The sequence below is a fragment of the Myxocyprinus asiaticus genome, chromosome 29, assembly GCF_019703515.2.
Source record: "Myxocyprinus asiaticus isolate MX2 ecotype Aquarium Trade chromosome 29, UBuf_Myxa_2, whole genome shotgun sequence".
NCBI lineage: Eukaryota > Metazoa > Chordata > Actinopteri > Cypriniformes > Catostomidae > Myxocyprinus > Myxocyprinus asiaticus.
Window position 1 is genome coordinate 33,788,772 of NC_059372.1, and position 26,077 is coordinate 33,814,848.

The 26,077-nt window shown below is 41.7% G+C and overlaps 2 protein-coding genes across 3 annotated transcripts; one reads left to right on the forward strand and one right to left on the reverse strand.

Annotated features, from left to right (window-relative positions):
- The first annotated feature begins 325 nt into the window (after positions 1–325).
- p4htma (prolyl 4-hydroxylase, transmembrane a) lies at positions 326–25,735 on the forward strand. 2 transcript variants are annotated; one of them, XM_051662888.1, is made up of 10 exons: positions 326–436; positions 866–1,146; positions 8,332–8,413; positions 14,149–14,327; positions 16,015–16,105; positions 17,231–17,396; positions 23,245–23,430; positions 23,871–23,961; positions 24,135–24,240; positions 24,994–25,735. In XM_051662888.1, exons 1-10 carry the CDS (start codon positions 430–432, stop codon positions 25,188–25,190), a joined length of 1,386 nt encoding a protein of 461 aa, XP_051518848.1. In that variant the 5' UTR covers positions 326–429; the 3' UTR covers positions 25,191–25,735. The 2 variants fall into 2 exon arrangements, with proteins under 2 accessions (XP_051518848.1, XP_051518847.1); XM_051662887.1 differs by having other exon boundaries at positions 343–1,146.
- Positions 8,424–10,192, reverse strand: LOC127420531 (secreted frizzled-related protein 5). Its single transcript, XM_051662896.1, has 3 exons — positions 9,413–10,192; positions 9,201–9,290; positions 8,424–9,035 (listed from the first exon to the last, which is right to left on the reverse strand). Exons 1-3 carry the CDS (start codon positions 9,531–9,533, stop codon positions 8,716–8,718), a joined length of 531 nt encoding a protein of 176 aa, XP_051518856.1. The 5' UTR covers positions 9,534–10,192; the 3' UTR covers positions 8,424–8,715.
- Positions 25,736–26,077: the final 342 nt, after the last annotated feature.

The window sequence follows — 26,077 nt, forward strand, 5'->3', positions numbered from 1 at the left end:
AATTTTGACAGTATGCAAATTAAATTCATATATATAATAAAATATATTAATTACATTATATATAATTTAGTACAACATACACTGCGCTCATAAGTTTATTTGTAAGAATTTAAAGTCTAAATAAAAGTCTTGTTAACAACATTTTAACAAACATCGTGTAGTTAATTGGTAATATTGGTAATTAAATTGGTTATTAATGAAAAAAGTAGAAAAATAAAGTAGAAAAACAAAAAAGTCCAAAGTAAAATTCAACAGTAACGTAAAATACAAACGATACGCGTCAAAAGGCTTTTATTTTGAAAGGTAAATCTAACAGATTGATCAACTGTAACGTTGGTGGCTTCACGGTGTCTGTCGGGCGAATGACGGATGATTATAAGCGGTCTTGTTATTTTTGCTCCTGTGCTTATCGTTGTGACGCATTAATGAATGAATCGTGAGTTTTTTCGCGTCTTGTTGCTCTAATCCTTCTGTTAGGTGTACGTTTTGTCTAATTTAATCACTCAGGAGATTATACGAGCTACATTAGACAGCTGACATTGCCCTCCTTGTTTTATTCTAGCTTGAAGCAAAATATGATTGACCTAATTTTGAATGCATGACCAATATTTGCATCTGAATCGCCATGTAGACCTTTATTAGTGTGTAAACATCATCAGTGTGACAGTCCTCTATGACGCCAGTGAGCTGCCAAACCAGGTAACCTCTGTTGGCTGCAATCCTGGACTCATTTTAATGTTATGTACAGAAATAAGAGGTTAGATTGGTAAAATAAACGGTAGAGCAGTGATCTAGCAGTAATCTGAGATGGATGAGTATCAGGAGAGTTTGTCGGATCTCTTTCCCCCTCCACCACCTCATCCAGGCGCCCGGGAGCGAATCAACATCCAGAAGAGCAGTGTCTGCTCCAGGGCTTACTTCATGGTGGTGATGGCCTTCTTCCACATCTACATAATAAATATCATAGCTTTGCTGCTTTATGTGCACTACAACACTGGGTCTGGGGAGGCTTCTGGTGCAGAGCATGATGTCCCACTAGAGAAGAGTACTTCTGCCCCTAGATCCATACCTGATGAACATCAAACCCCAACACCAAACCTGAACCCTGAGCACTCTTTTCATCTGCCACGCCTGGAGGGGATTCGGGTACGCCCACTATTACTATTAAATGTCCTGATATGGTATGGTTATAAGGTTATATAATGCTGATTTTTCTACAAGTATTCGGTTTTCAATTGTTTACTATAGAAAATCATGACAAACATAACAAAATGTAATATAAAAGTGGGTAAAAAGAGGATATTACATGTCTTTACATGTTGCAGTTTACTTCCTGAAAGAAAGATGATGTCATTATGATTATATTTTAATATTGCAATAAGGGATGCTAGGACGGTAACCAGGTGGATGCATAACGTTATAGACTAATAGACTTTAAATTGTGTCCTAAATAGAGTATAAAGACAAAATAATAACCTTGATGTCCATATATATTTATTTTCAATCAAAATGTGCATATTCACTTATATAGAAAGAAGAATTTGAAAACCCAGTTCTAGAAACAGATAAAAAAAATAAATAAAAAAAAGGCACTCAAAAAAGTATTTTTCTTTTATTATAATTTTTTTTTTACAAAATATTATTGTTTCTACCCAATATTAGAGAAATATTGCTGAATTTGTAATATCTATATATTAATACTGCATATGTATAAAGCTTATTTTATTTTATTATTTTTCCAAAACAGCATTACAGGAAATAGCGCCATTCAGCAACTGGCCAAGCTAAGAACAACAGTGGAAATTAAAACATATACAATAGATATATGTTATATATATACTGATCAGCCACAACATTAAAACCAATTGCCTAATATCATGTAGGTCCCCCTCGTGCCACCAAAACAGCTCTGACCCATTGAGGCATGGACTCCACAAGACCTTTGAAGGTGTCCTGTGGTATCTGGCACCAAGACGTTAGCAGCAGATCCTTTAAGTCCTGTAATTTGTGAGGTGGGGCCTCCATGGATCGGACTTGTTGGTCCAGCACATCCCATATATGCTCAAGATTGAGATCTGGAGAATTTGGAATCCAAGTCAACACCTTGAACTCTTTGTCTTGTTCCTTAAACAATTTTTGAAAATGTTTGCAGTGTGGCAGGGCACATTATCCAGCTGAAAGGGGCCATTGCCATCAGGGAATACCATTGCCATGAAGGGGTGTCCGTGGTGTGCAACATTCTTTAGGTAGCTGGTACGTGTCAAAGTAACATCCACATGTATGCCAGGACCCAAGGTTTCCCAGCAGAACATTGCCCAGAGCATCACACTGCCTCCACCGGCCTTCTTTCTTCCCATAGTGCATCCTGCTGCCATTTCTTCCCCAGGTAAACGATGCACACGCACCCGGCTGTCCACATGATCTAAAAGAAGACGTGATTTATCAGACCAGGCCACCTTCTTCCATTGCTCCATGGTCCAGTTCTGATGCTCACGTGCCCTGTGGTTACATGTTCTGACACCTTTCTATCAAATCAAATCAAATCACTTTTATTGTCACACAACCATATACACAAGTGCAATAGTGTGTGAAATTCTTGGGTGCAGTTCCGAGCAACATAGCAGTCGTGAAAGTGATGAGACATATACCAATTTACAATAAACATAAGATTAACACAACACAATTAAAGTCTAATATACACATAATTACACACAACACAATATACAAATAATAACATACACTGTACAGTATACAATACACACAATACAATAAAAAAGTATATATAGTATATATAGAATGTACAGCAGGTTGTATTGTACTGTATTGACATTCAGGCTGTCGGTTGATAGTAAGTTGTTACTATATAATAGTATTATATAATAATAATAATATAATTTATGACAGTCCGGTGTGAGATATAAGAGTAAGAGTAATAAAGTGCAGTGCTGATGTATTTTGATCATGGGAGATCAAGAGTTCAAAAGTCTGATTGCTTGGGGGAAGAAGCTATCATGAAGTCGGCTGGTGCGGGTCCTGATGCTGCGATACCGCCTACCTGATGGTAGCAGTGAGAGCAGCCCATGGCTCGGGTGGCTGGATTCTCTGATGATCCTCCGAGCTTTTTTCACACACCGCCTGGTGTATATGTCCTGGAGGGAGGGAAGCTCACCTCCGATAATGTGTCTGGCAGTTCGCACCACCCTTTGCAGTGCTTTGCGGTTGTGGGTGGTGCTATTGCCGTACCAGGCGGAGATGCAGCCAGTCAGGATGCTCTCTACAGTGCAGGTGTAGAACCGTGTGAGGATGTGGCGGTTCATTCCAAACTTCCTCAGCCATCTCAGGAAGAAGAGGCGCTGATGAGCCTTCTTCACAATGGCTACAGTGTGGATGGACCATGTGAGTTCCTCAGTGATGTGGACACCCAGGAACCTGAAGCTGCTGACTCTCTCCACTGGTGTTCCATTGATGGTGATGGGACCGTGTTCTCTATCTCTTCGCCTGAAGTCCACCACAAGCTCCTTTGTCTTACTGACGTTGAGGGAGAGTTTGTGCTCCTGACACCAGTGTGTCAGAGTGTGCACCTCCTCTCTGTAGGCTGTTTCATCATTGTCAGTGATCAGACCTACCACCGTCGTGTCATCAGCAAACTTAATGATGGCATTGGAGCTGTGTGTTGCCACACAGTCGTGTGTGTACAGAGAATACAAGGGTAGGCTGAGAACACAGCCCTGCAGGACTCCAGTGTTGAGGGTCAGTGATGAGGAGATATTACTGCCTATTCTAACCACCTGGCGTCTGCTTGACGGGAAGTCCAGGATCCAGCTGCACAGCGAGCTGTTTAAGCCCAGAGCCCAGAGTTTCTCATCAAGCTTGGAGGGCACTATGGTGTTAAATGCTGAGCTGTAGTCTACAAACAGCATTCTCACATAAGTGTTCTTTTTTCCAGGTGGGAGAGAGCAGTGTGTACTGTAGATATAATGGCATCATCAGTGGAGCGGTTGTTGTGGTAAGCAAACTGCAATGGGTCAAGTGAGAGAGGCAGCACAGAGCAGATGTAATCTCTGATTAGTCTCTCAAAGTATTTGCTGATGATGGGGGTCAGAGCAACAGGATGCCAGTCATTTAAGCAAGTAATTTTGTATTGCTTTGGAACAGGCACAATGGTGGATGTTTTGAAGCATGTGGGGACTACAGACAAAGAGAGGGAAAGATTGAAAATGTCCGTAAAAACACCAGCCAGTTGGTTTGCGCACGCTCTGTTGACGCGGCCTGGAATGCCGTCTGGACCCGCCGCTTTGCTGATATTCACCCGTCGAAAGGATCGGGTTACATCCGCTACAGAGATTGAGAGTGAACTAACCTCTGTAGCTTCGGCCACGAGAGCTCTCTCCGCGAGGGCGGTGTTATTTCCCTCAAAACAAGCATAAAAAGTATTTAGCTCATCTGGGAGAGAGGCAGCGGTGTTCATGGCGGAGTTTTTATTCCCTTTAAAGTCTGTGATGATATTAATTCCCTGCCACATGCTTCTAGAGTTGGTGGTGTTAAACTGTCCTTCAATCTTGTTCCTGTACTGGCGTTTTGCTATTCTGATAGTTTTTCGGAGGGCATAACTGGCTTATTTAAGCTCCTCTGCGTTCCCGGAATTAAAAGCGGAGGTCTGCACATTAAGTGCCGCGCGAACATCACTATTAATCCATGGCTTCTGGTTCGGATAGATCCTTATTGTTTTGGTCGGATCGACATCCTCTACGCACTTTCTGATGAAACACATTACGCTATCAGCGTAAAGCTCGATGTCGTCATCAGAGGCGGACCAGAACATCTCCCAGTCCGTGTGATCAAAACAGTCTTGTAGAGTAGAGTCTGATTGGTCCAACCAGCACTGGATCATTCTGAGGGTGGGTGCTTCCTGTTTCAGTTCTGCCTGTAAGCGGGCAGAAGCAGAATGGAAGAGTGGTCCGATTTGCAAAATGGTGGGCGGGGGAGGGATTTGTAGCCATCCCGGAAGGGAGAGTAGCAATGGTCCAAAACCCGGTCCCCTCGTATGTTAAAACTAATGTGTTGGTGGTATTTTGGTGCGACTGATTTTAGACTGGCTTTGTTAAAGTCCCCGGTCACAATGAACATGGCCTCAGGGTGCGCGGTTTCCTGTTTGCTTATAATCCCGTACAGTTCCTTGAGTGCCCGGTCTGTGTCGGCTTGTGGCGGGATGTACTCAGCAGTGATAATGACTGCTGTGAATTCCCTCGGTAGCCAGAATGGTCGACACAGATGCATGAGAAATTCCAGATCAGGAGAGCAGAAAGACTTGATAGAATGTACGTTCCTCTGATCACACCAGGATTTGTTGATCATAAAACATACATCACCTCCTCTGCTTTTACCTGAGAAGTCTTTCGCTCTGTCCGCTCGGTGCACGGAGAACCCCGTGGGTTCAATGGCTGAGTCTGGAATCTCAGCAGACATCCAAGTTTCTGTAAGGCAGATAATGCAGCCATCCCTCGTCTCGTTGGAAAGAGATCCGCGCTTTCAGCTCGCAGAGCTTGTTATCCAGAGACTGAACATTTGCCAGTAGAATACTGGGTAGCGGGGGTCGATTTGCGCAGCGTCTTACTCTGACGCCTTTCTATCATGGCCAGCATTAAGTTTTTCAGCAATTTGTGCTACAGTAGCTCTTCTGTGGGATCGGACCAGACAGGCTAGCCTTCGCTCCCCACACGCATCAATGAGCCTTGGGTGCCCATGACCCTGTCGCCGGTTCACTGGTTGTCCTTCCTTGGACCACTTTTGGTAGGTACTACTAACCACTGAATACCGGGAACACCCCACAAGAACTGCTGTTTCGGAAATGCTCTGACCCAGTCGTCTAGCCATCTGGCCCTTGTCAAAGTCGTTCAGATCCTTATTCTTGCCCATTTTTCCTGCTTCCAGTTCATGAAATTCAAGAACTGACTGTTCACTTGCTGCCTAATATTTCCCACCCCTTGACAGGTGCCATTGTAAGAAGATAATAAATGTTATTTACTTTACCTGTGAGTGGTTTTAATGTTGTAGCTGATCATTGTATATACAGTTGAAGTCAGAAGTTTACATACTCTTAGGTTGAAGTTATTAAAACTAATTTTTTAATCACTCCACAGATTTCATATTAGCAAACTATAGTTTTGGCAAGTCATTTAGGACATCTACTTTGTGCATGATACAAGTAATTTTTCCAACAATTGTTTACAGACAGATTGTTTCTCTTTAAATTGACTATATCACAATTCCAGTGGGTGAGAAGTATACATACACTAAGTTAACTGTGCCTTTAAGCAGCTTGGAAAATTCCTGAAAATGATGTCAAGCCTTTAGTCAGTTAGCCAATTAGCTTCTGATAGGCTAATTGGAGTCAATTGGAGGTGTACCTGTGGATGTATTTTAAGGCCTACCTTCAGACTCAGTGCCTATTTGCTTGACATCATGGGAAAATCAAAAGAAATCAGCCAAGACCTCAGAAAAAAATTGTGGACCTCCACAAGTCTGGTTCATTCTTGGTAGCAATTTCCAAATGCCTGAAGGTACCACGTTCATCTGTACAAACAATAGTACGCCAATATAAACACCATGAGACCACGCAGCCATCATACCACTCAGGAAGTAGATGCATTCTGTCTCCTGGAGATGAACTTAGTTTGGCACAAAAAGTGCAAATCAATCCCAGAACAACAGCAAAGGACATTGTGAAGATGTTGGAGGAAACAGGTAGACGAGTATCTATATCTACAGTTAAACGAGTCCTATATCGATATAACCTGAAAGGCTGCTCAGCAAGGAAGAAGCCACTGCTCCAAAACTGCCATAAAAAATCCAGACTAAAGTTTGCAAGTGCTCATGGGGACAGAGATCTTACTTTTTGGTGAAATGTCCTCTGGTCTGATGAAACAAAAATTGAACTATTTGGCTATAATGACCATTGTTATGTTTGGAGGAAAAAGGGTGAGGCTTGCAAGCCGAAGAACACCATCCCAACTGTGAAGAATGGGGGTGGCAGCATCATGTTGTGGGAGTGCTTTGCTGCAGGAGGGACTGGTGCACTTCACAAAATAGATGGCATCTTGAGCAAGGAAAATTTTGTGTATATATTGAAGCAAGAACTCAAGACATCAGCCAGGAGGCCAAATGGACAATGACCCCAAGCATACCTCCAGTGTTGTGGCAAAATGGCTTAAGGACATCAAAGTCAAGGGATTGGAGTGGCCATCACAAAGCCCTGACCTCAATCCGATGGGCAGAACTGAAAAAGCGTGTGCGAGCAAGGAGTCCTACAAACCTGACTCAGTTACACCAGTTCTGTCTGGAGGAATGGGCAAAAATTCCAGCTACTTATTGTGAGAAGCTTGTGAAGGCTACCCAAAATGTTTGACCCAAGTTAAACAATTTAAAGGCAGTGCTACCAAATACAAACAAAGTGTACGTAAACTTCTGACCCACTGGGAATGTGATGAAAGAAATAAAAGCTGAAATAAATCACTCTCTGTACTATTATTCTGACATTTCACATTCTTAAAATAAAGTAGTGACCCTAACTGACCTAAGACAGGGAATGTTTTCTACGATTTAATGTCAGGAATTGTAAAAAACTGAGTTTAAATGTATTTGGCTAAGGTGTATGTGAACTTCTGACTTATGTATATATATAACTGTATATATATATACAATATATACAATACGTATGTATTGCCTATTTGTGAACATATATTCGTTGCAAGGAAGGAGAAATGAACATTAAAAAATAAATGTAAAAAATTTGTGCAGATTTGTTTATTTTTTACTGTTATACATTTTGTAAATGTGTTTAATTTTCTCTCAGATTTACAGCATACCCCCATCACCCACTTTCTGCCCTTTGGGGGTCCCTGGGCCCCAGTTTGAAAACACCTGGTTTAAAGAATTATTTACGCATATGTTAAAGGTTCACTCAGTAACTTTTTTTTTGTGCCACTTGGACTTATACTGAACACGTTTACATGCTCTTAAGAAAACGGTTTATTCCAGTGTTTTTGCCAAAAGTGGTGTTCTGAAATTTCCTTACACCGTTTAAGGGATTATGAGAAAGCAGTTTAACACACCCAGGTTTCTCCTGGAGAACGCGGATTATGCTGAATATGCTTTGTGCTATATACACTATAAACTATACCCATTTATACACGGCAATGTAAAATATCGAATGTCCCTCACGTTTGCATATATGTCCTTGTTCATTGTTTTTAATAGAATAACTCTGTTGTGTCTTATGTATGTGTAAGTCTCATTTTTGCATTCTTTGGATTGCATGTCTTTTCTGCTCAGGTTGGGCACGTACAAAAAGTTTCTCTTGTTCCTGACCGGACCCATAACATGCGCACTCTCAGCTTGAAACCACTGCTGTTCGGTGAGTTTCCAATTGCAGCTGTAGAGGTTTGTTATAATGAATTAACACTGGGTTGTTTTAAAACTTATTTGGGAAAGTATACTCTTGGTTGAGACTTTATTGTTTTTGGTTAAACAATGCATGCCTAAGGAATATTGAAATATCCAAGGAATAGACACATAGACAAAATAAAATATCTTAATATCTATAAAAAGGTTTAATATCTTAAGCTTTAAAAATATAGAACACGGATTTTCTATTATTTACATAGTCACATACATTTTTAAACCAAAAATTCACACTTTTTTTCCCCATGTGAAACTCTACCCTCTACACCGGTGGCTTTTCCACTTGCGGGTAGCCTGGTTGAGGTGGCGCTGGCGTTTTCCACAGCTAAAAGCTTTGGTGACTAGTAGCCTCTTGCCTGCAACAGTGCCTGTCAACAGGAAGGTGCCCCCATGGGGATGGTGGCGGGTCAGGTTGCCCACACAGGTGGCATCTCGCTCCAGCCAGAGTGTCAGGCGACTCCTCATTTCCCCTCCCAGCAGTGGACCATGCTTTAAAACTTCAAACCGAGAACCCAGGGAGAACATGTTTAGAACAGAGCTGCTGGAGTTCAGTTTGGATAAGCGCACTTTAACCACTAGCAGAGAGAAAAAGACGGCGATAATGAGAAACATTCAGACCATTTTTAGAAGCGAGAGATGGATCAGTGTAGAAATCTGGATTAATGTTCAGATAGATATGTCAGTTTTTAAACCCCTCGCCTCTGGGATTAAACACATTAGTTGAAACTAGTTGTTCTTACCAAAGTCACTTTTACAGAAGAGATCCAGCAGTTCTTTGGATGACAGAGCTTCCTCTAGCTCGCAATCTGTGCAGCTAGCACGCGGAACCACTAAAACAAACCAAAACATCAGTCTGGCAGAGAAAATTACCTTGAAATCCAGCATTGTGTTTGTCTAAAGTGCTCTGCAAAAAAACTCCAGTACAGATGTTAGAAAAAAGGCATTTGTTTACCCCTGCCTTCACTGCTGGTGCCATTTTGCATATGCGCAACTGAGGAAATGCACATCAGGTGATCTTTAGGAAACTGGTCGCATTGGAGGATTCTGGGCCAGGGGTAACCATAGCAGCTCATGATGGGGGCACAGCTGTCCCTTATAGACTCACACAAACTTCTACATGGTGAAATTATCCTGGAAAAAAGGTGGAAAGCCAGTAGCAAAGGGATAAGGAAGAAACATTCAATGATTTGCCAAATAAAGAGTTCTGGTGGTTTGTTTTTGAAACTTAATGTGACCAAGCGGAAACTAGCAGTTCATACCAATGTCACTTTTACAGAAGAGATCCAACAATTATTTGGATGATGTAGCTCTCGCTAACTGATTTTCTCCAATAAAAATTTACATAATTGACTAAATTGGGAATGAACACGTTCATCCCTCTAGTTCTTTTTCAAACGCAATGTTGCCATGTAGGAAATTCTAGCCATGCAAAGCTTGCAAATTGCAGCTGCTATCATTGTCACCCAATTCAAAGTAATTCCACACTAGAGACATTTTCTTGCACATACAGCACGAGTTAAAGGCTACTTGTCTGACACGCTTTTTTTTTGGTCCCTTTTGACAGGAAATAATCAGCCCTGATCATCAGCTGTTTTTAAAGAATCAGTTGCTTTTATCTTATACCGATGTTTGGCCGATATATTGTTGCATCACTAGTTTTCAATGGATAGTATGCTTACCATCACCTAATGTTGATGGCCATTGTTCTTGCTGTCCAGCCAAAGACACATTGAGGCAATTAGAAAGTTGTCTTACCTCTCAAGGCACACAGGAGCGAAGAGCGAGCAGAGAAAGATGCGGGCGTGCGGGTGACACTCTCGGGTGAGGAGCGGCAGCCAGCTGGTGCTTTGCTGGACCGCTTCAGCTGGAGATTCATGTCCGAGCAAGTTGGGAATCCGCATGCTGTTGTAGCCCAAACCCTGGCACAAGGCCATGTTGGTTGGGATGGGCACACAACGAGAGGAGCCCTGGTGTTCCCAATGTCCACTGGGCATGGCACCCATGCCAGGACCGAGCAGGAGCAGCAGTAGAGCAGGTACTGTCAGAGTCATAGTCCAGAATAGTTGTTAAGTATGGGTGAGTCTGTCTAAGGTATTGTCAGACTAGGTCAGTTAATAGGTGTATTTATACAGCATTGCCCATCAGGGTGAGGGCGGGTCTTTGCAGGACATGAGATTGGATTGGTTAGGGAGTGTGTGTATGCGTGATTATGTGTGACTTGCTGGTTCTTCCGTTTCTCTGCTGGATATGATGAACTGTGAGCTCTGTTTTATCACACACTTTTTGTTCTTTTCTCCTGAAATTTTTGGGTTGTGTGATTATAATAGTTCAGCTGATTAGCCACAAAGCCACAAGAGGTGAGATAGATAGATAGCACTTTACATGAGTGGCAGAGGTGTGTGAAAGTAAGATTGTAAGTGTGAGAGTGTTGAAGCAGCATCTGTGCGTGTGTGGTGCTGAGGAGTTTTTCTTCCCCTGCTGGGAGCACTACACATTGTCTACCCCAAAAATGGCCCTCACTTCCTCTCCGCTCCATTCCCAGGACCCCTTCTTCCCCTCGTCCAATCTAATGAGTTTGAGAGACCACACCACTCCCAGAAAGAGGAGACAAACCATGCGGAAAACCATTATGAAGTGCATCACTGTGTGTACATATATATATATTCATGCGTTGTCTGCTTTTCAAAAAGTGTAGAACAATAACAGTGATAGATAACACTGAAACCTACAGCAATCTAAGTCATTCAGCACTCTCACCCATCCCAGAGAGACAATGGCCCCCACCCGAACAGATTATTGGCACAGCCTCATTAACACTCTCAATGGGCCGGGCAATACCATAAGTCTCAAAGGAGGGGGATGGGCAGACTTAATTACATGTGTATTTACAAACTTAATGGCCTCTGCTTACAATTTTAGCTATTTAGTTAAAGATTTATCATTGACCTTAAAATGTGGCCATTACCCAGATTAAGTCTTAATTTATACAAAGTTTGGACATTTGACTGAATGTAAGTTTTTCATTATCTTAAAAGCCTTTTAATGTAAAAAGATTTTTAAAGCTATGCTTAAATGCTTGAAATTAGTTTGTGGGGTTTATAAAAAAAATTGTGCTCATAAATATAACATATTCATGAAAAAATTGAAATGCATGAATTGGACCAGACAGTGAAATAAGAGCAGACAACAAGTGTCCAGCATACAATCAACTCCTTCAAAACTGTCTTAAAAGCATCTCATGTGGCACCTTCTGAAGAATGCCCAGAGTGTGCAGAATTGTAATCTAGACAAAGGGTGGCAAGGCGGTGGACAGGTCTGTTGATTAGCCCTGCGTAAAGTGACTGTGATCCTTTAATCTCAGTCTAATCTCATAATGTCCTCTCACTCGTTGACGTTCTCTTTGTCTGCCACTCAGTGTGATTCTCACAGACACAGCTACAATATATCAAACAGAAATACCCTGAAGTCATATCGGCTTTTAAGATCCTCTTAACACGTTGTTAAAGGGATAGTTCACCCAAAAATACAAAATTCTCTCATCATTTACTCACCCTCATGTCATCACAGATGTGTATGACTTTGTTTCTTCTGCTGAACACAAATGAAGATTTTAGAAAAATATTTAATCTCTGTAGGTCCATACAATGCAAATGAATGGTGGCCAGCACTTTGAAGGTCCAAAAAGCACATAAAGGCAGCATAAAAGTAATCCATAAGACTCCAGTGGTTAAATCCGTGTCTTCAAAGGCGAAATGAAAAGTGTGGGTGAGAAACAGATCAATATTTAAGTCAGTTTATACTATAAATTCTCCTCCCTGCCCAGTAGGTGGCGATATGTAAGGAATAATCGATGACGGACAGTTGAATTATTGAAAAATAATGCACACCTGAGGTGGTAATATGGTCACGATGCGCAGCGGATAATGCTAAACTAATTATTGATTATTTTTCAATTATTTGATAATTGAGTCAATTATTCCGCATATACCACAGTTACCACACCTTAAGACATCGTTATGGGTTTTATCTCAAGACATTTTCTGGTTTTCATCCCTAAAATGCTCTTGTGAGTGGAACTACTTTATTCCACCACGGATTCAATATCTTACTCTGATACAGCTCAAGCCTCCGTTGCTAGTTCGAAAATGTCACTTTAGAACCAGCAACGGGGCTTGTGCTGCTTTACTAGAGCACTTACTGGAGTAATATTGTAGTGTGTTTGTGTGAGTGAGTTTGTGTGTGAGTTTGTTTTTGAGTGAAACGAAAGAGAGAAACTCAGAAACTGAGAGAGATCGCTTCTGGCATTACCTTTTTTGTTGCAGCTCTCGTCGAGAGCGAAATAGAGGGAAATAGAAGGACGCTTTTCAATCGAAATTGAAGTGAACTTAGGGTATTATAGACATTGTTTGTCATTCTTATCTGTTGTACTTAACCAATGTCTTTGTTTTAATTGGTTATTTTGCTGTGGTAGCCTGTACAGCTCTTTGAAATAACTTCATAGCCATGCGTTTACTGGATAATAACTGCACACCTTAGAACGTCTGTCAACCAATCAGAATCAAGCATTCAACAGACCCGTGGTATAAGCCAAGAACAAAAGAAGAAGAATGTGGAAGTGAAAGTGGAGATATCTAGTAAAAAAGGACATAAATTGTGATCTGTTTCTCACCCACACTTATATCACTTCTAAACATATAGATTTAATCACTGGAGTCATATGGATTCGTTTTATGCTGCTTTATGTTCTTTTTGTAGCTTCAAAGTTCTGGCCGCCATTCACTTGCATTGTATGGACCTACAGAGCTGAAATATGTTTCTAAAAATCTTCATTTGTGTTCAGTAGAAGAAAAAGTCATACACATCTGTGATGGCATGAGGGTGAGTAAATTATGAGAAAATTTTCATTTTTTGGTGAACTATCCTTTTAATAGCTGTGCTAAGATCCTTTCTTTATACCCCAGTACTGTCAAGCAGATCCCAACACCAGTATACATATAAGGACTTATGGGTGGTGGGGTTTAAACCTTATTTTAAACTTTATTACCTATTTACTTTTCTCAGCGTTTTTGTAGTGAGATTTGCTTGCTTAGGCATTACTATTATTATTTTTTGCTCATACTTATGGTTGGGGATTGGAACCAACACCCAACCCTACATATCAAACTTTGGCATGTAACTTGTTGCACACCTTTTGTTTTACAGACGTAAATGAAACCTCAGATTGGTAGCTTGTTGAGAAAAGTTTGCTTCTACTCTTCAGAGCAATCAGACTTGCAATTTTCTCCTGCTAGACAATAAAACAAATGAAAAAATCCAGTGGACTTGCATTGAAGGAGGAACCCAGTACATATGGCTCATATGTGCTGTAGGGATCAGAATAGCATAGACTTGAGGATGGGCACTTTTGAATTTGGCCATTAAGCGATCACCCAGAACACCCTAGAAACCATATAGCAATGTCCTGTTAACCATTTACAACCCCCAGGCATCATGTTGGTGAGTTTTGCATGGGCAAGCACCACTCACATTTTCTTCAGAAAAATAAAAATCTCAAGCAGTTAGTTGTGTGTTACTAACTACACCTGACATTATTTGTAAAATGATAGTCTACTTTATAAATACCTGGCCTTCAGAAATATGTTTGACACAGTATGCAGGTTGACATTTGCATCTTAATGTGTGTTTTAGAGATCCCAGGATTCCTGAGTGTGGAGGAGAGTAGTGTGGTGATGCAGCTGGCCCAGCTCAAGGGGTTGACCCATAGCTCTCTCCTCACGACCCCTGAGAGCCAAGAGGAACAACTCACTCAAGACGAGATCTTCAGTTTGCTCGACCTCAACCAGGATGGTCTACTGCAGAGGGAGGAGGTCAGATCCACAGAGATTTGAAATCCATTCATTATTCACTTATCGCTCTAATATGGTTAATACTAACTAAAGGGTGTTTCTAAAAAAAGAAAAATTCTGTCATCATTTACTCACCCTCATGTTGTTCCAAAGTCATGTTGTTGCATGACTTTCTTTATTTCATGGAAGACAAAAGGAGATGTTTAGCAGAATGCCTAGGCTGTTTTGTGAGGTATGGTGGAGGGCTAGATTTTCAGTGAATAGTGACTTAGATTTCGGTGTGTTCCTTGTGCAAAGCTATCATATATGACTTAAGAAGACTTGGAATATAGCATACATATAGCACACAAGTCATATGGACTACTTTTGTGGTGCCCCCCGCCCCCCCCAGTGAAAGGAATATTCCGGGTTCAGTTGAGCTTAATTTATATTGAACATGGATTATTCCTTTAATGCTGTTTTGTTGTATGCCCTTACCAAAAATTACTGTGGTGGTACTATGGTACAGTGATGGAATTAGAATGTAGCACCAATGTACTTTGATATATATACCATGATGCTGAAAGGCATAGTTCACCCAAAAATAAAAAATTCTCTCATCATTTACTCACCCTCATGTCATCACAGATGTGTATGACTTTGTTTCTTCTGCTGAACACAAATGAAGATTTTTAGAAAAATATTTAATCTCTGTAGGTCCATACAATGCAAATGAATGGTGGCCAGAACTTTGAAGGTCCAAAAAGCACATAAAGGCAGCATAAAAGTAATCCATAAGACTCCAGTGGTTAAATCCGTGTCTTCAATGGTGAAATGAAAATGTGGGTGAGAAACAGATACCCCCCCCCCCCCAGTGAAAGGAATATTCCGGGTTCAGTTGAGCTTAATTTATATTGAACATGGATTATTCCTTTAATGCTGTTTTGTTGTATGCCCTTACCAAAAATTACTGTGGTGGTACTATGGTACAGTGATGGAATTAGAATGTAGCACCAATGTACTTTGATATATATACCATGATGCTGAATGATTACCATGGTATTTCCAAGGTATTTCGAAGAATAGCATGCTACTTCCATGACACATGTCCTGAAAACCATGGGAATACCATGGTACTTGTCAAAAAATATGGCATTAAATTGGCACCATGTTTAAAAAAAAAAAAAGGTAATATCATTGTACTTTTTGCAAGTATGAAAACAAGCAGCTTGAACATTGCTTAATATTTCTCACTTTATGTCTCATGGAAGAATGAAATTCATAAATGTTTGGAACAACATGAGGGTAGATGAAGACAGAATTGTCATGTTTGAGTGAAATATTGCTTTAAAGGCTATGAATATTGAAGCATGGTTCTGCCACATCAAATTAAAAATTGCAGCACACAAGTCATTATTTTGAGATTCTGTGTCATTATTTAGAGTTAGTATCTCAATCTTTAGAGATACTATTTCATTTTCAGAATCCATTTTAAAAAATGAGATAAAATGTCAAAGTAATGATACACTAACTCAAAGAATGAGATAATTGACTTAATGACTTAAATAATATCTTAAAATAATGGACAATATATTTTTTTTAATTTGACTTAGCAGAAACAGGCTTCCATTAAAAGGGCGCCAATGAGTTTGAAGAAAACTGGATGAGAGAAATAGAGAACAATAAAATAATCATTTCCAGTGTTAAAAGCATTTGTGTTCTGCCACAGATTTTGAGTCTTTCTCACTCAACTGATGGATCTTGGCTGAGCTCATATAACTTGCGGAAAATCCATTCCGGGCTTGAGACCAATCCTTCTGGTAAGTGATGTGTGTTTGCATCCGATACAGTGACACAACATGTTAGAAGCTTCCGGATGGATTCTATTGTCACTCATTAAATTCTCATTAATATGAGGGTTACCCTGGAACCCAGGCACCCCGACTCACACACATCCGCCACACATACAGACGCACAGAGGTAGCACCCCCTCTTCCGGTGCCCCTGCCCTATTGTCTGGATAGCATCCCGCTGTGGTTCGGTTCCGGAGGGGAAAGAGTGAAGACTCACTGACCCGTGAACAATGGAGAAAAAGAGAGAAATACTATTGTTATTCTTGCCTTGTCTATTGTAATACTGCCATCAACAGCATTAATATTCTGTTAATTCAGCATTATTCTATTAATATTAAAGCACCCAAGAAATCAAAATGGGAGTTTTGTGGCTTTTAGTCCATGTTTGATAGCTTTGAGGCCATCTATATTTGCAAGTGTACTCTTAAAAGTTGTAAAAAGTATATTTAAGCAGATGTACACATAAAAAATTTACAATCCATTTCTTCTTGGAAAACGCACAATAAATATTGATGCCTCATGTTGCACTCATGGGTGTATTCAAATTGTTGTCCAATAAAAAGCTCCTTAAAATGAGAATGTCCCCTGCCACTAATGGTAGCAAATCATGGTGCACAGCTGTGAAGTAAACTTGAAGGTATTGGCTATTTAAAAAGGGACGAGCCCTTTAAAATAACCCAATCCAACTTCCTGTCTCTATAGGAAATTCATCAACACAGGAAAGACAACTGCGCTCATCAAACCATTTCTTGGCGTCTTAAAGCTGAAGTATGAAATTTCTGCGCCACCAAAATTAAACTTTGTTTTCAAAACAGCTTTCTGAATACACCCCCTGTATACCATTGGTCAAACAAAGTGATAGTCCCGCCCCTAACTTATGCCAATGGTTGAGTAACGTTGGTGGGGTGGTCTAAGCGGGTCGCTCAAAACAAACATAGCCATTTTTATATTGCCACAGATACAGTGTTTACAGTTTTCCACATAATAATGAACATATAATATAATATATAATTAATTAATAGAGAATGTGAGATCACTGTTGTGTGTTTATAGTGATTTTACAGCTTTTTTTTGTCTGGTGTGTGTTTGCAGGAGTTTTGTCTCTGCAGGAGTTCAAGCGTGTCAGTGGTGGAGTTTTGCAGTATGGCAGAGCCGGGCAAGGCATGGATGGCCACACCAGGGTCAGGCAGAGGAGCACGCATACACGACTTTACCTCGGAGAGGGCACACACCACCTGCTCAAGAGCATCAAGAACAGGTAATGCATTCCAATGGGTGGTGTAGTGGTTAAAGCTCAGGGCTGGTAATCAGAAGGTCACTGGTTCAGAGTGAGTCATGAACCATCATCTAACCTCAGGTTGTTCCCAGAGGATTGTTGCTGTAATAGTTCTACTATATGTCGCTTTGGACACTATGCGCCGGCCCCCTCCCCTACCCCTCTCCGTCGTCCTTCCCATGATGATGTCTCCGCTGCCACAAGTGCAGCCGTGGAGCCTGGGCCGGTATATTGGAGTTGCGGGGAGCCGGGACACGTCCAATACCGGTGTCCAGTAATGGAGGTGGGGATGTGGATCTGGGTCCCCGACACGCCACAGACTGCCCCTGATCGAGCTGGGACGTACCGCGTACCGGTAAGAATTAAGGGGCATACATACCAAGCCCTGGTGGATTCGGGCTGTAATCAAACCTCGATTCACCACGGCTTGGTTCATGATGGGGCTTTGGGTGCAAAACACAAGGTTATGGTGAGGAGCATGGGGATGTTCACGAGTATCCGGTAGTGACAGCCGTTATTAAATTCCGGGGAAAAAAGCAAAATAATTCCCTCCTCAACCATCCACTGATTCTGGGAACCAATTGGCCGGGGTTTAAATGGTTACTAAAAGCATTGTGTGTGGATGAGTCCTGTAAACCAAAATCTCGGTGTGTGACGCAGTGGCTGGGGAGGCGGAGCCGGGGAAGTCCACGTCTGCTCAGCGTCAGAATAACGCAGGAGGGGAATCGCATTCCCGCCCTTAGGGAGTTCCCGGAGGGGGATTTCCCTCTAGAGCAGTCACGTGACGAAACCCTTAGGCACGCTTTTTGACCAAGTGAGAGTAATCAATGGCCAGCAGCTCCAGCCTGACGTCGCCCTCATATATCCATATTTTTCGATCATTAGGGACTGGTTGTATCGAGTGATGCAGGACACTCAAACCTATGAAAATACAACCCAGTTATTAGTCCAGAGAAACCGTTGGGAAACACTTTTCCAGGCGGCTCACCATAATCCTATGGCGGGTCACTTAGGACAAGAAAGGACACCGCACCAGTTAATGGCCCACTTTTATTGGCCGGGTATTCGCAGGGATGTACGCAGATGGTGTGCGGCATGCCACGAATGTCAGCTGGTGAATCCACTGGCCACCCCAAGAGAGCCCTTGCGCCCATTACCATAAATCGAGGCCCCCTTCGAAATAATTGGTATGGACCTCATCGGGCCATTAGAGCGGTCAGTGCATGGATATCAGTTTGTATTAGTCTTGGTGGATTATGCAACATGATATCTGGAAGCGGTGCCTTTACGCAACACTTCAGCATGCAGTGTTGTGGAGGCACTCTTCAAAATTATCTCCCGGGTGGTGATTCCGAAGGATATCCTCACTGATCAAGGCACAACCTTTATGTCACGTACACTGTGCAAACTTTATGAATTGCTGGGGATTAAATCGATTCATACCAGCGTTTTTACCACCTGCATTTACCACCCGTAAACTGATGGGCTGGTGGAACAATTTAATCAAACCCTGAAAAATATAATTTGTAAGTTCGTACACAAGGACGCTAGAAACTGGGACAAATGGCTGGAACCCCTATTATTTGCAGTCAGGGAGGTCCCGCAAGCCTCCACTGGGTTTTCCCCCTTCAAGCTTCTGTATGGACGTCGGCCCTGTGGGGTGCTTGACGTCATACGAGAGGCGTGGGAGGAAGGACCTTCCCAAAGCAAAAATGAAATTCAGTATGTCCTTGACCTTCGAGCAGAGCTACATACGCTGGGTTGGTTATCAGCTCAAGAGAGACAAAGCCGGCTCTATAATAGGGGTACCCAGCTATGGGAATTTACACCGGGAGACAGTCCTTGTATTACTGCCCATGTAGAGCTCGAAATTACTCATCAAGTGGCAAGGACCCTTTGAGGTTGCATGGCAAGTCGGGGATCTCGATTATGAGGTTAAACGAATGGATAGAGGCGGAGCACGTCAAATTTACCACCTCAACCACTTAAATTATGGAGAGAGGCGGTCCCCGTGTCCATGGCGACGGTAGTTCCGGAGAGGGCAATCCATTTACCCCGGTCCCTTGTGGAGACCACCTCTCATCATCCCAGCTCGCGGAGGTGGCGAAGTTGCAAAAGGAATTTGCAGACGTGTTCTCTCCTCTTCCCGGTTGTACGAACCTCATACAACACCATATCGAGACCCCACCGGGAGTGGTAGTACGGAGTTGGCCGTACCGCTTGCCCAAATACAAGAAAAAAGTGATTTGGGGCAAATTAGAGCCAATGCTCGAGATGGGGGTAATAGAAGAATCGCACAGTGATTGGGTCAGCCCGGTTGTTCTTGTACCTAAGAGTGACGGGTCAGTCTGGTTCTGTGTAGATTACCAAAAAGTCAACACGGTGTCTAAATTTGACGCATACCCAATGCCCCGAATTGACAAACTGCTCGGTCGGTTGGGTGCGGCTCAATTTTATTCGGATTTAACAAAGGGGTATTGACAGATCCCCTCAACTCCATTATCCCGAAAAAAAAAAAAAAACGTAATTTTCCACACCGTTCGGATTACACCAATTCGTCACTCTTCTGTTCGGTTTGTTCGGGGCTCCCGCCACGTTTCAATGCCTCATGGATAAGATTCTCCGGCTGCACTTGGCATACACCACTGCCTGTATAGATTACATAATTATGTACAGTAATGACTGGCAGAGGCATATGCAGCATCTGAGAGCCGTTCTGAGGTCGCTGAGGCAGGCGGGGCTCACGGCAAACCTGAAAAAGTGCTCAATTGGACGGGTGGATTTACAGTATCTGGGCTTCCACTTGGGTCATGGGCAGGTACGGCCCCAAGTTGATAAGACCGCAGGGATAGCGGCCTGCCTATGACCCAAGACCAAAAGGAGGTGAGACAGTTTATGGAGCTGGCTGGCTACAAAGGTTTGTACCTAGTTTCTCTGTCACCAGCCCCTTGACGAATCTCACTAAAAAGGAGGCGCCAGATCCGGTCCAGTGGACGGAGGCGTGCCAACAGGCTTTTACGAGAGTGAAATCTGCACTCTGTGGCGGGCCACTTTTACATGCTCCAGACGTCTCTCTCCCCTTCATTTTGCGGACAGATGCATTGAGAGGGTTTTGTGGGCCGTGCTCTCGCAGGAGGTGGAGGGGGTGGAGCTGCCTGTGCTGTACATAAGTCATAAGCTCTCACTGAGGGAGACTAAGTACAGCACGATTGAGAGAGTGCCTGGCCATCAAATGGGCTGTCCTAACCCTCCGCAATTACCTGCTGGGGCGGGCCTTCATCCTCTGCTCAGATCACGCCCCGCTTCAGTGGCTCCATCGCATGAAGGATACCAACACGCGGATTACTCGTTGATACCTGGTACTTCAGCCGTTCAAATTTAAGGTGGTCCACAGGCCGGGGCCACAGATGGTTGTGGCTGATTTCCTCTCCAGGAATTGGGGAGGTTAGCAGGCCGGACGGTGCCCGGGCCTGAGTCGGGCGGTGGGGTTATGTGGGGCGGAACGTAGTCGTGTGTCTGTCAGTGGGGAGAGAGGAAGTGGTAAGAGCCATCATCTGGTGATTAGTGATACTAAACACCTGTGTCTCATTTCAGTGATGGCAGAGACGGGCTTAAAAAGGCCGGCGGAATGCCAGAGAGGCAGAAAGAGTTGGTGCCACCCACACACCCTGAAGCCCTATGCTGAAAAGCTGTTTTGTTTGCTTAAGTTGCTCAGAATGTTATAATTGAAGCTGTGTGTGCAAAGTAAAAGACTGGCTGAAAAGCACATTTTGAGTTAAACTTGGAGAGTAAAATCACACTTACGTGGACTGCAACCCTGGCTCCCGCTTCCTTCTTACTGGAACCCTTTACAATTACGTTGCACTGAAAACAGTTGATTGAGTAAACTCATTCCCTCAATTGAATTGAGTAATGGCATCTCCAAAAATTGTAGAATGAACTTAACTATTTAAGTTAAGGTAACTAGATGTAAGTAGACCTAACTTAGATTTGCTATTTAAATGTTGTTGTTTCTACTTAATTTTAATTAAATGGACTCAAATTTAGGACATACAATAACACATCTTAATAAAGAAGATTATAACTGTGTAACAAGTTTTTAAGTGGGGAAAGGAGGAAGCAGGAGTCAGCTTCAGTGAACCACGTGAGTTTATTTACACACTCTGGATGCAACTCAAACTAAAATAATGGTTTTCAGCGGCCAAGGTAAAACTGCTGCTTTTCAGCCAGACAGTGAAGCTTCCACAATACACACACCTCAGGTTCAGCTCTCTCTCTCCTCGCTAACGTCTGGCTCACTCTTAAATCCATCTCCAACTCTCACTTCAATGACAAACAGCTGTTAGAGACAATCTTTGCCAGGTGATGATTCTTACCATTCTAATCTCGCTCTCCATTCACAAGCAGGCACTCAACCAAACCCCCACCACCACATACCCCCACCGTCTGACTCTAATTAGCTTTTGTTGACGTCATTAGCCTAGGGGTTCACATACTTTTTTCAGACTACACTGTGAATGTTTGAATGATGTATTCAATATGTACAAGAACAATGCAATAATTTGTGTGTTATTAGTTAAAACAGATTGTGTTTGTTCATTATTGTAACTTAGATGAAGATCAAACCAGATTTTAAGAATAATGTATACATAAATGCAGATAATTCCAAAGAGTTCACATACTTTTTCTTGCCACTGCATTTGCAACATTATTCTAAAAAAGAGCTAAAACCTCTATGAAACCTTAAAAACAACTATTTAAGTGCCCTCCTTATGTTCCCTTTGACCAAGAAAACATAATTAAATAATTAAAGTGCATGGCATTATGAGTATTCCCCATAGCTTCAATTTTGTACTCAGTAGTTTGCGTTATTAAAACTTAAAATCTTAAGTCTATGGATTTTTAAGAAAAATAAGTTCAAGGAACAGATATATTTGAGTTATGAGCCCAAAACTTGACATTTCAAGTAATGTTTAATTAAGACAACTTGGGGGCCTGAGTAGCTCAGAGAGTATTGACGCTGACTACCACCCTTGGAGTCGCGAGTTCGAGTCTAGGGTGTGCTGAGTGACTCCGGCCAGGTCTCCTAAGCAACCAAATTGGCCCAGTTGCTAGGGAGGGTAGAGTCACATGGGGTAATGTCTCGATTAGTGGTTCTCGCTCTCAATGGGGTGCATGGTAAGTTGTGCATGGATCGCGGACAGTAGCATTAGCCTCCACATGCGGAGTCTCCGCGGTGTCATGCACAGCGAGCCACACGATAAGATGCGCGGTTTGACTGTCTCAGAAGCGGAGGCAACTGAGACTTGTCCTCCGCCACCCAGATTGAGGTGAGTATCCGTGCCACCACGAGGACCTACTAAGTAGTGTGAATGGGACATTCCAAATTGGGAGAAAAAGGGTATTAAAAATAAATAAATAATTAAGACAACTTGATGTTTTCCAGTAGTGACAACTTTTGAGTTTACAGTTTGGAAACATGTAACTAGAGGTTCCTTTGCCTCGAAAAGTAGTCTTACCACTAAAATAATAATTTATACAGCTTTACAGCTCAAATAACAGTTTTGTATGGAAGAATTAATATAAGCACTTAAAAATGGGAGTTTCACATTTCTGTTTTTAAACACTCCATAATAACTTGCCTTGTTGACTTCCATTGTAAGTGGATTACTGTCTGTGTGTTGTCCTTTGTTTAAAAAAAACAAACTATGAGTCAAAATTATTGTCTGTGGTAATAGACTGACTTACTAGATGCAGAACAAGCACATACCTGTACCAACAAATATTCATTTACTTTCTGCCTCGATTTTTTATTTTATTTTTTCCCCAGAGTGACCCGTTTAACACGACTGCCATCCTCATTGGTTAAACTCAGTGAGCCGATGGAAGTGGTCCGTTATGAGCAGGGTGGGTACAGCCACGCCCACCATGACAGCAGCCCGACCAACCCAAACAGCAGCTGCGCCCATACACACTTGGCAGCAAATAACTCTTCCTCCTACCAGGGTGCATGCAGGTACATTTTTGTACATTTCACAATTCAAGTGATAGCACCAATCGACCCCAAACCACAGATCTGTGTTTGACAATGTATGTTATGGTAAATCTAAAGAATGTTATTGTACCACCCCTGGAGTCACACGAGGTAACCTCCTCGTGGTCACTATAATGTGGTTCGCTCTCAGTGGGGAGCGTGGTGAGTTGTGCGTGGATGCCGCGGAGAATAGCATGAGCCTCCACACGCACTGTGTCTCCGTGGTAACGCGCTCAACAAGCCACTTGATAAGATGCATGGATTGACAGTCTCAGACGCGGAGGCAACTGAGATTCGTCCTCCACCACCCGGATTGAGGCGAGTCACTACGCCAACACGAGGACTTAGAATGCATTCTAAATTAAAAAAAAAAAAAAAAAAGAATTTTGTTGTTTTCTCATTGTGGCTATGATTCTTCATAGGTATTTGACGGTGTTGCTGTATCTGAACTCAGTGGATGGAGGTGGAGAGACAAGCTTTCCTGTGGCTGACAACAGGACATATGAGGAGGAGGTGAGCCATGTCTTGTTTCTATGGCAACAGATGGAGGTGAGCTCTGTTGCCATAGTAACAAGGAAGCAACAGGAAGAAGGTCTTGAATTGTGAAGGCTTTCATGAGCATTTGATGTTGTCAGTGTTTTGCAGCTTCTCATGAAAGCTCAGTTGTGTGTGTGTGTGTATTTCAGGTCTTGGGTGATCTCTCTCAGCAGTACTGTGATAAAGGCAATCTGAAGGTCAAACCTGCAGCTGGCACTGCTCTTCTGTGGTATAACCACCTTTCAGATGGCAACGGTGATTTTTAACTCTATCTCACATTTCCCTTTTTCACTTATTTGTGACTAGTTTTATATTACTAGGTGCCAGCCCTAAATATGTCAGAAATATTCCAATAACTAAGCAGATTAAATTAATCCCATTGACCTTTTCTCTGTCTTTAGCATTTAACTAAATACAGTGTTGTCTATTATTAAAGGAATATGCCAGGTTTAATACAAGTTAAGCTCAGTCAGCAGCATTTGTGGCATAATATTGATTACCACAAAAAATAATTTTGACTCGTCCATCATTTTCTTTGAAAAAAGCAAAAAGCTTGGTTCCAGTGAGGCACTTGCAATGGAAGTGAATGGGGCCAATTTTTTAATGTTTAAATACTCAGTGTTTCAAAAGTATATCCACAAGACAAACAAAATGAGTGTTAACATGAATTTAGTATGATAAAATCACTATAACCTCGATTTGTGCTTTTTTAAATAAAAAGAGGGACGTATCGAACATTTTTTTGTGGTAATCAATATTATGCCACAAATGATGTTGAATTGAGCTTAACTTGTGTTGAACCTGGAACATTCCTATAAGAGTAATTTTGTATAGCTTTTGTTCTCTCCATTTACTAGACTTGATTTGATAGCCGTAATACAATTAATACATTATTAATTAGGATAATTAGTATGAATTATTTCCACATAATTAATATTAATTAATTAATTCCATATAATTTATATAAATCAACTAATTACACATTATATTTCACATTGTTTCCATCAGGTTGGGTTGGGGAGCTGGATGAATTCTCTCTTCACGGTGACTGCTTGGTCACTCGAGGCTTTAAATGGACGGGGATTGTGTGGGTGAATATCGACCCCGACCAGCAACGTCAGGAACGCTATCAGCGTCTGGTCTCATGGCACCCAGAAGAGCAAAGCAAAAGAGCAGAGCATAGTGACCTTCACCAAGACCTCTGAACCAGACCTCAAGTTAGACGTGAAACGTGTATGTTCATCTAGAATCAGTTTCCCTTGGCAAATCCTCATGTCGAACATTATTTAGACAAGTTCAAAAGCTAAAGCTGGATCAGTTAGAGAGACCCACTTGCACAAGCTGTACCTTTACATAGTGGTCACCCCCTGCTTATGTTACGTATTATTTATTGTCCATGACTGGGAAATTGCTCTTTCAATAATAGCTAAAGTTGCGCTAAGTTTAACTGCTGGTACTGCACAAGTGTATCAAGTTATCCACTATTTATAAAGGAGTTTATTTATTAAGTGTGGCATATTTATTGAAAATTATTATTTATTTGTCATATTGTTTATTTAATTAATTATTAATATACACCTCATATGTGGTGCATATATAAATAGAGTCACATAATGTGTGTGTTTATCTCAGGTTTGGTTACGCACAGATTGTCTTTTTCCATTTTAATGCACTATTTCAATCAAAGAAATTGTCAAATATGTAAAATGTTAAATTATTCATACTGAGAAATAAATTCATTCCTATAGAACATTGTACATCGTTTGTTTTCAGTTCCTTGGTCAACTTTGTGCAATAGTGTAACCTGAACACTCAAAAATATGACCGACATGACCTACATGTGCTTGTATTCTGCACAAGAGGGCGCTACAGTAGTTAAAATGCACAAACATAAAAGCATTAATTCACTTGCAGCTATAATTAAATGGCTGGTGAGTTAGTGTACAGTATGCTTTAGTTGTAATATAAAAGATTGTTATTGACAAAGAAACTTTAGCCAATGTTCAAAGGCCTTCAACAACATACAGCTTGAACTCTGAAGAAACAGTGAACTAAAACAGTTTTGTAGTATGCTTTGATGAAATTAATGCAA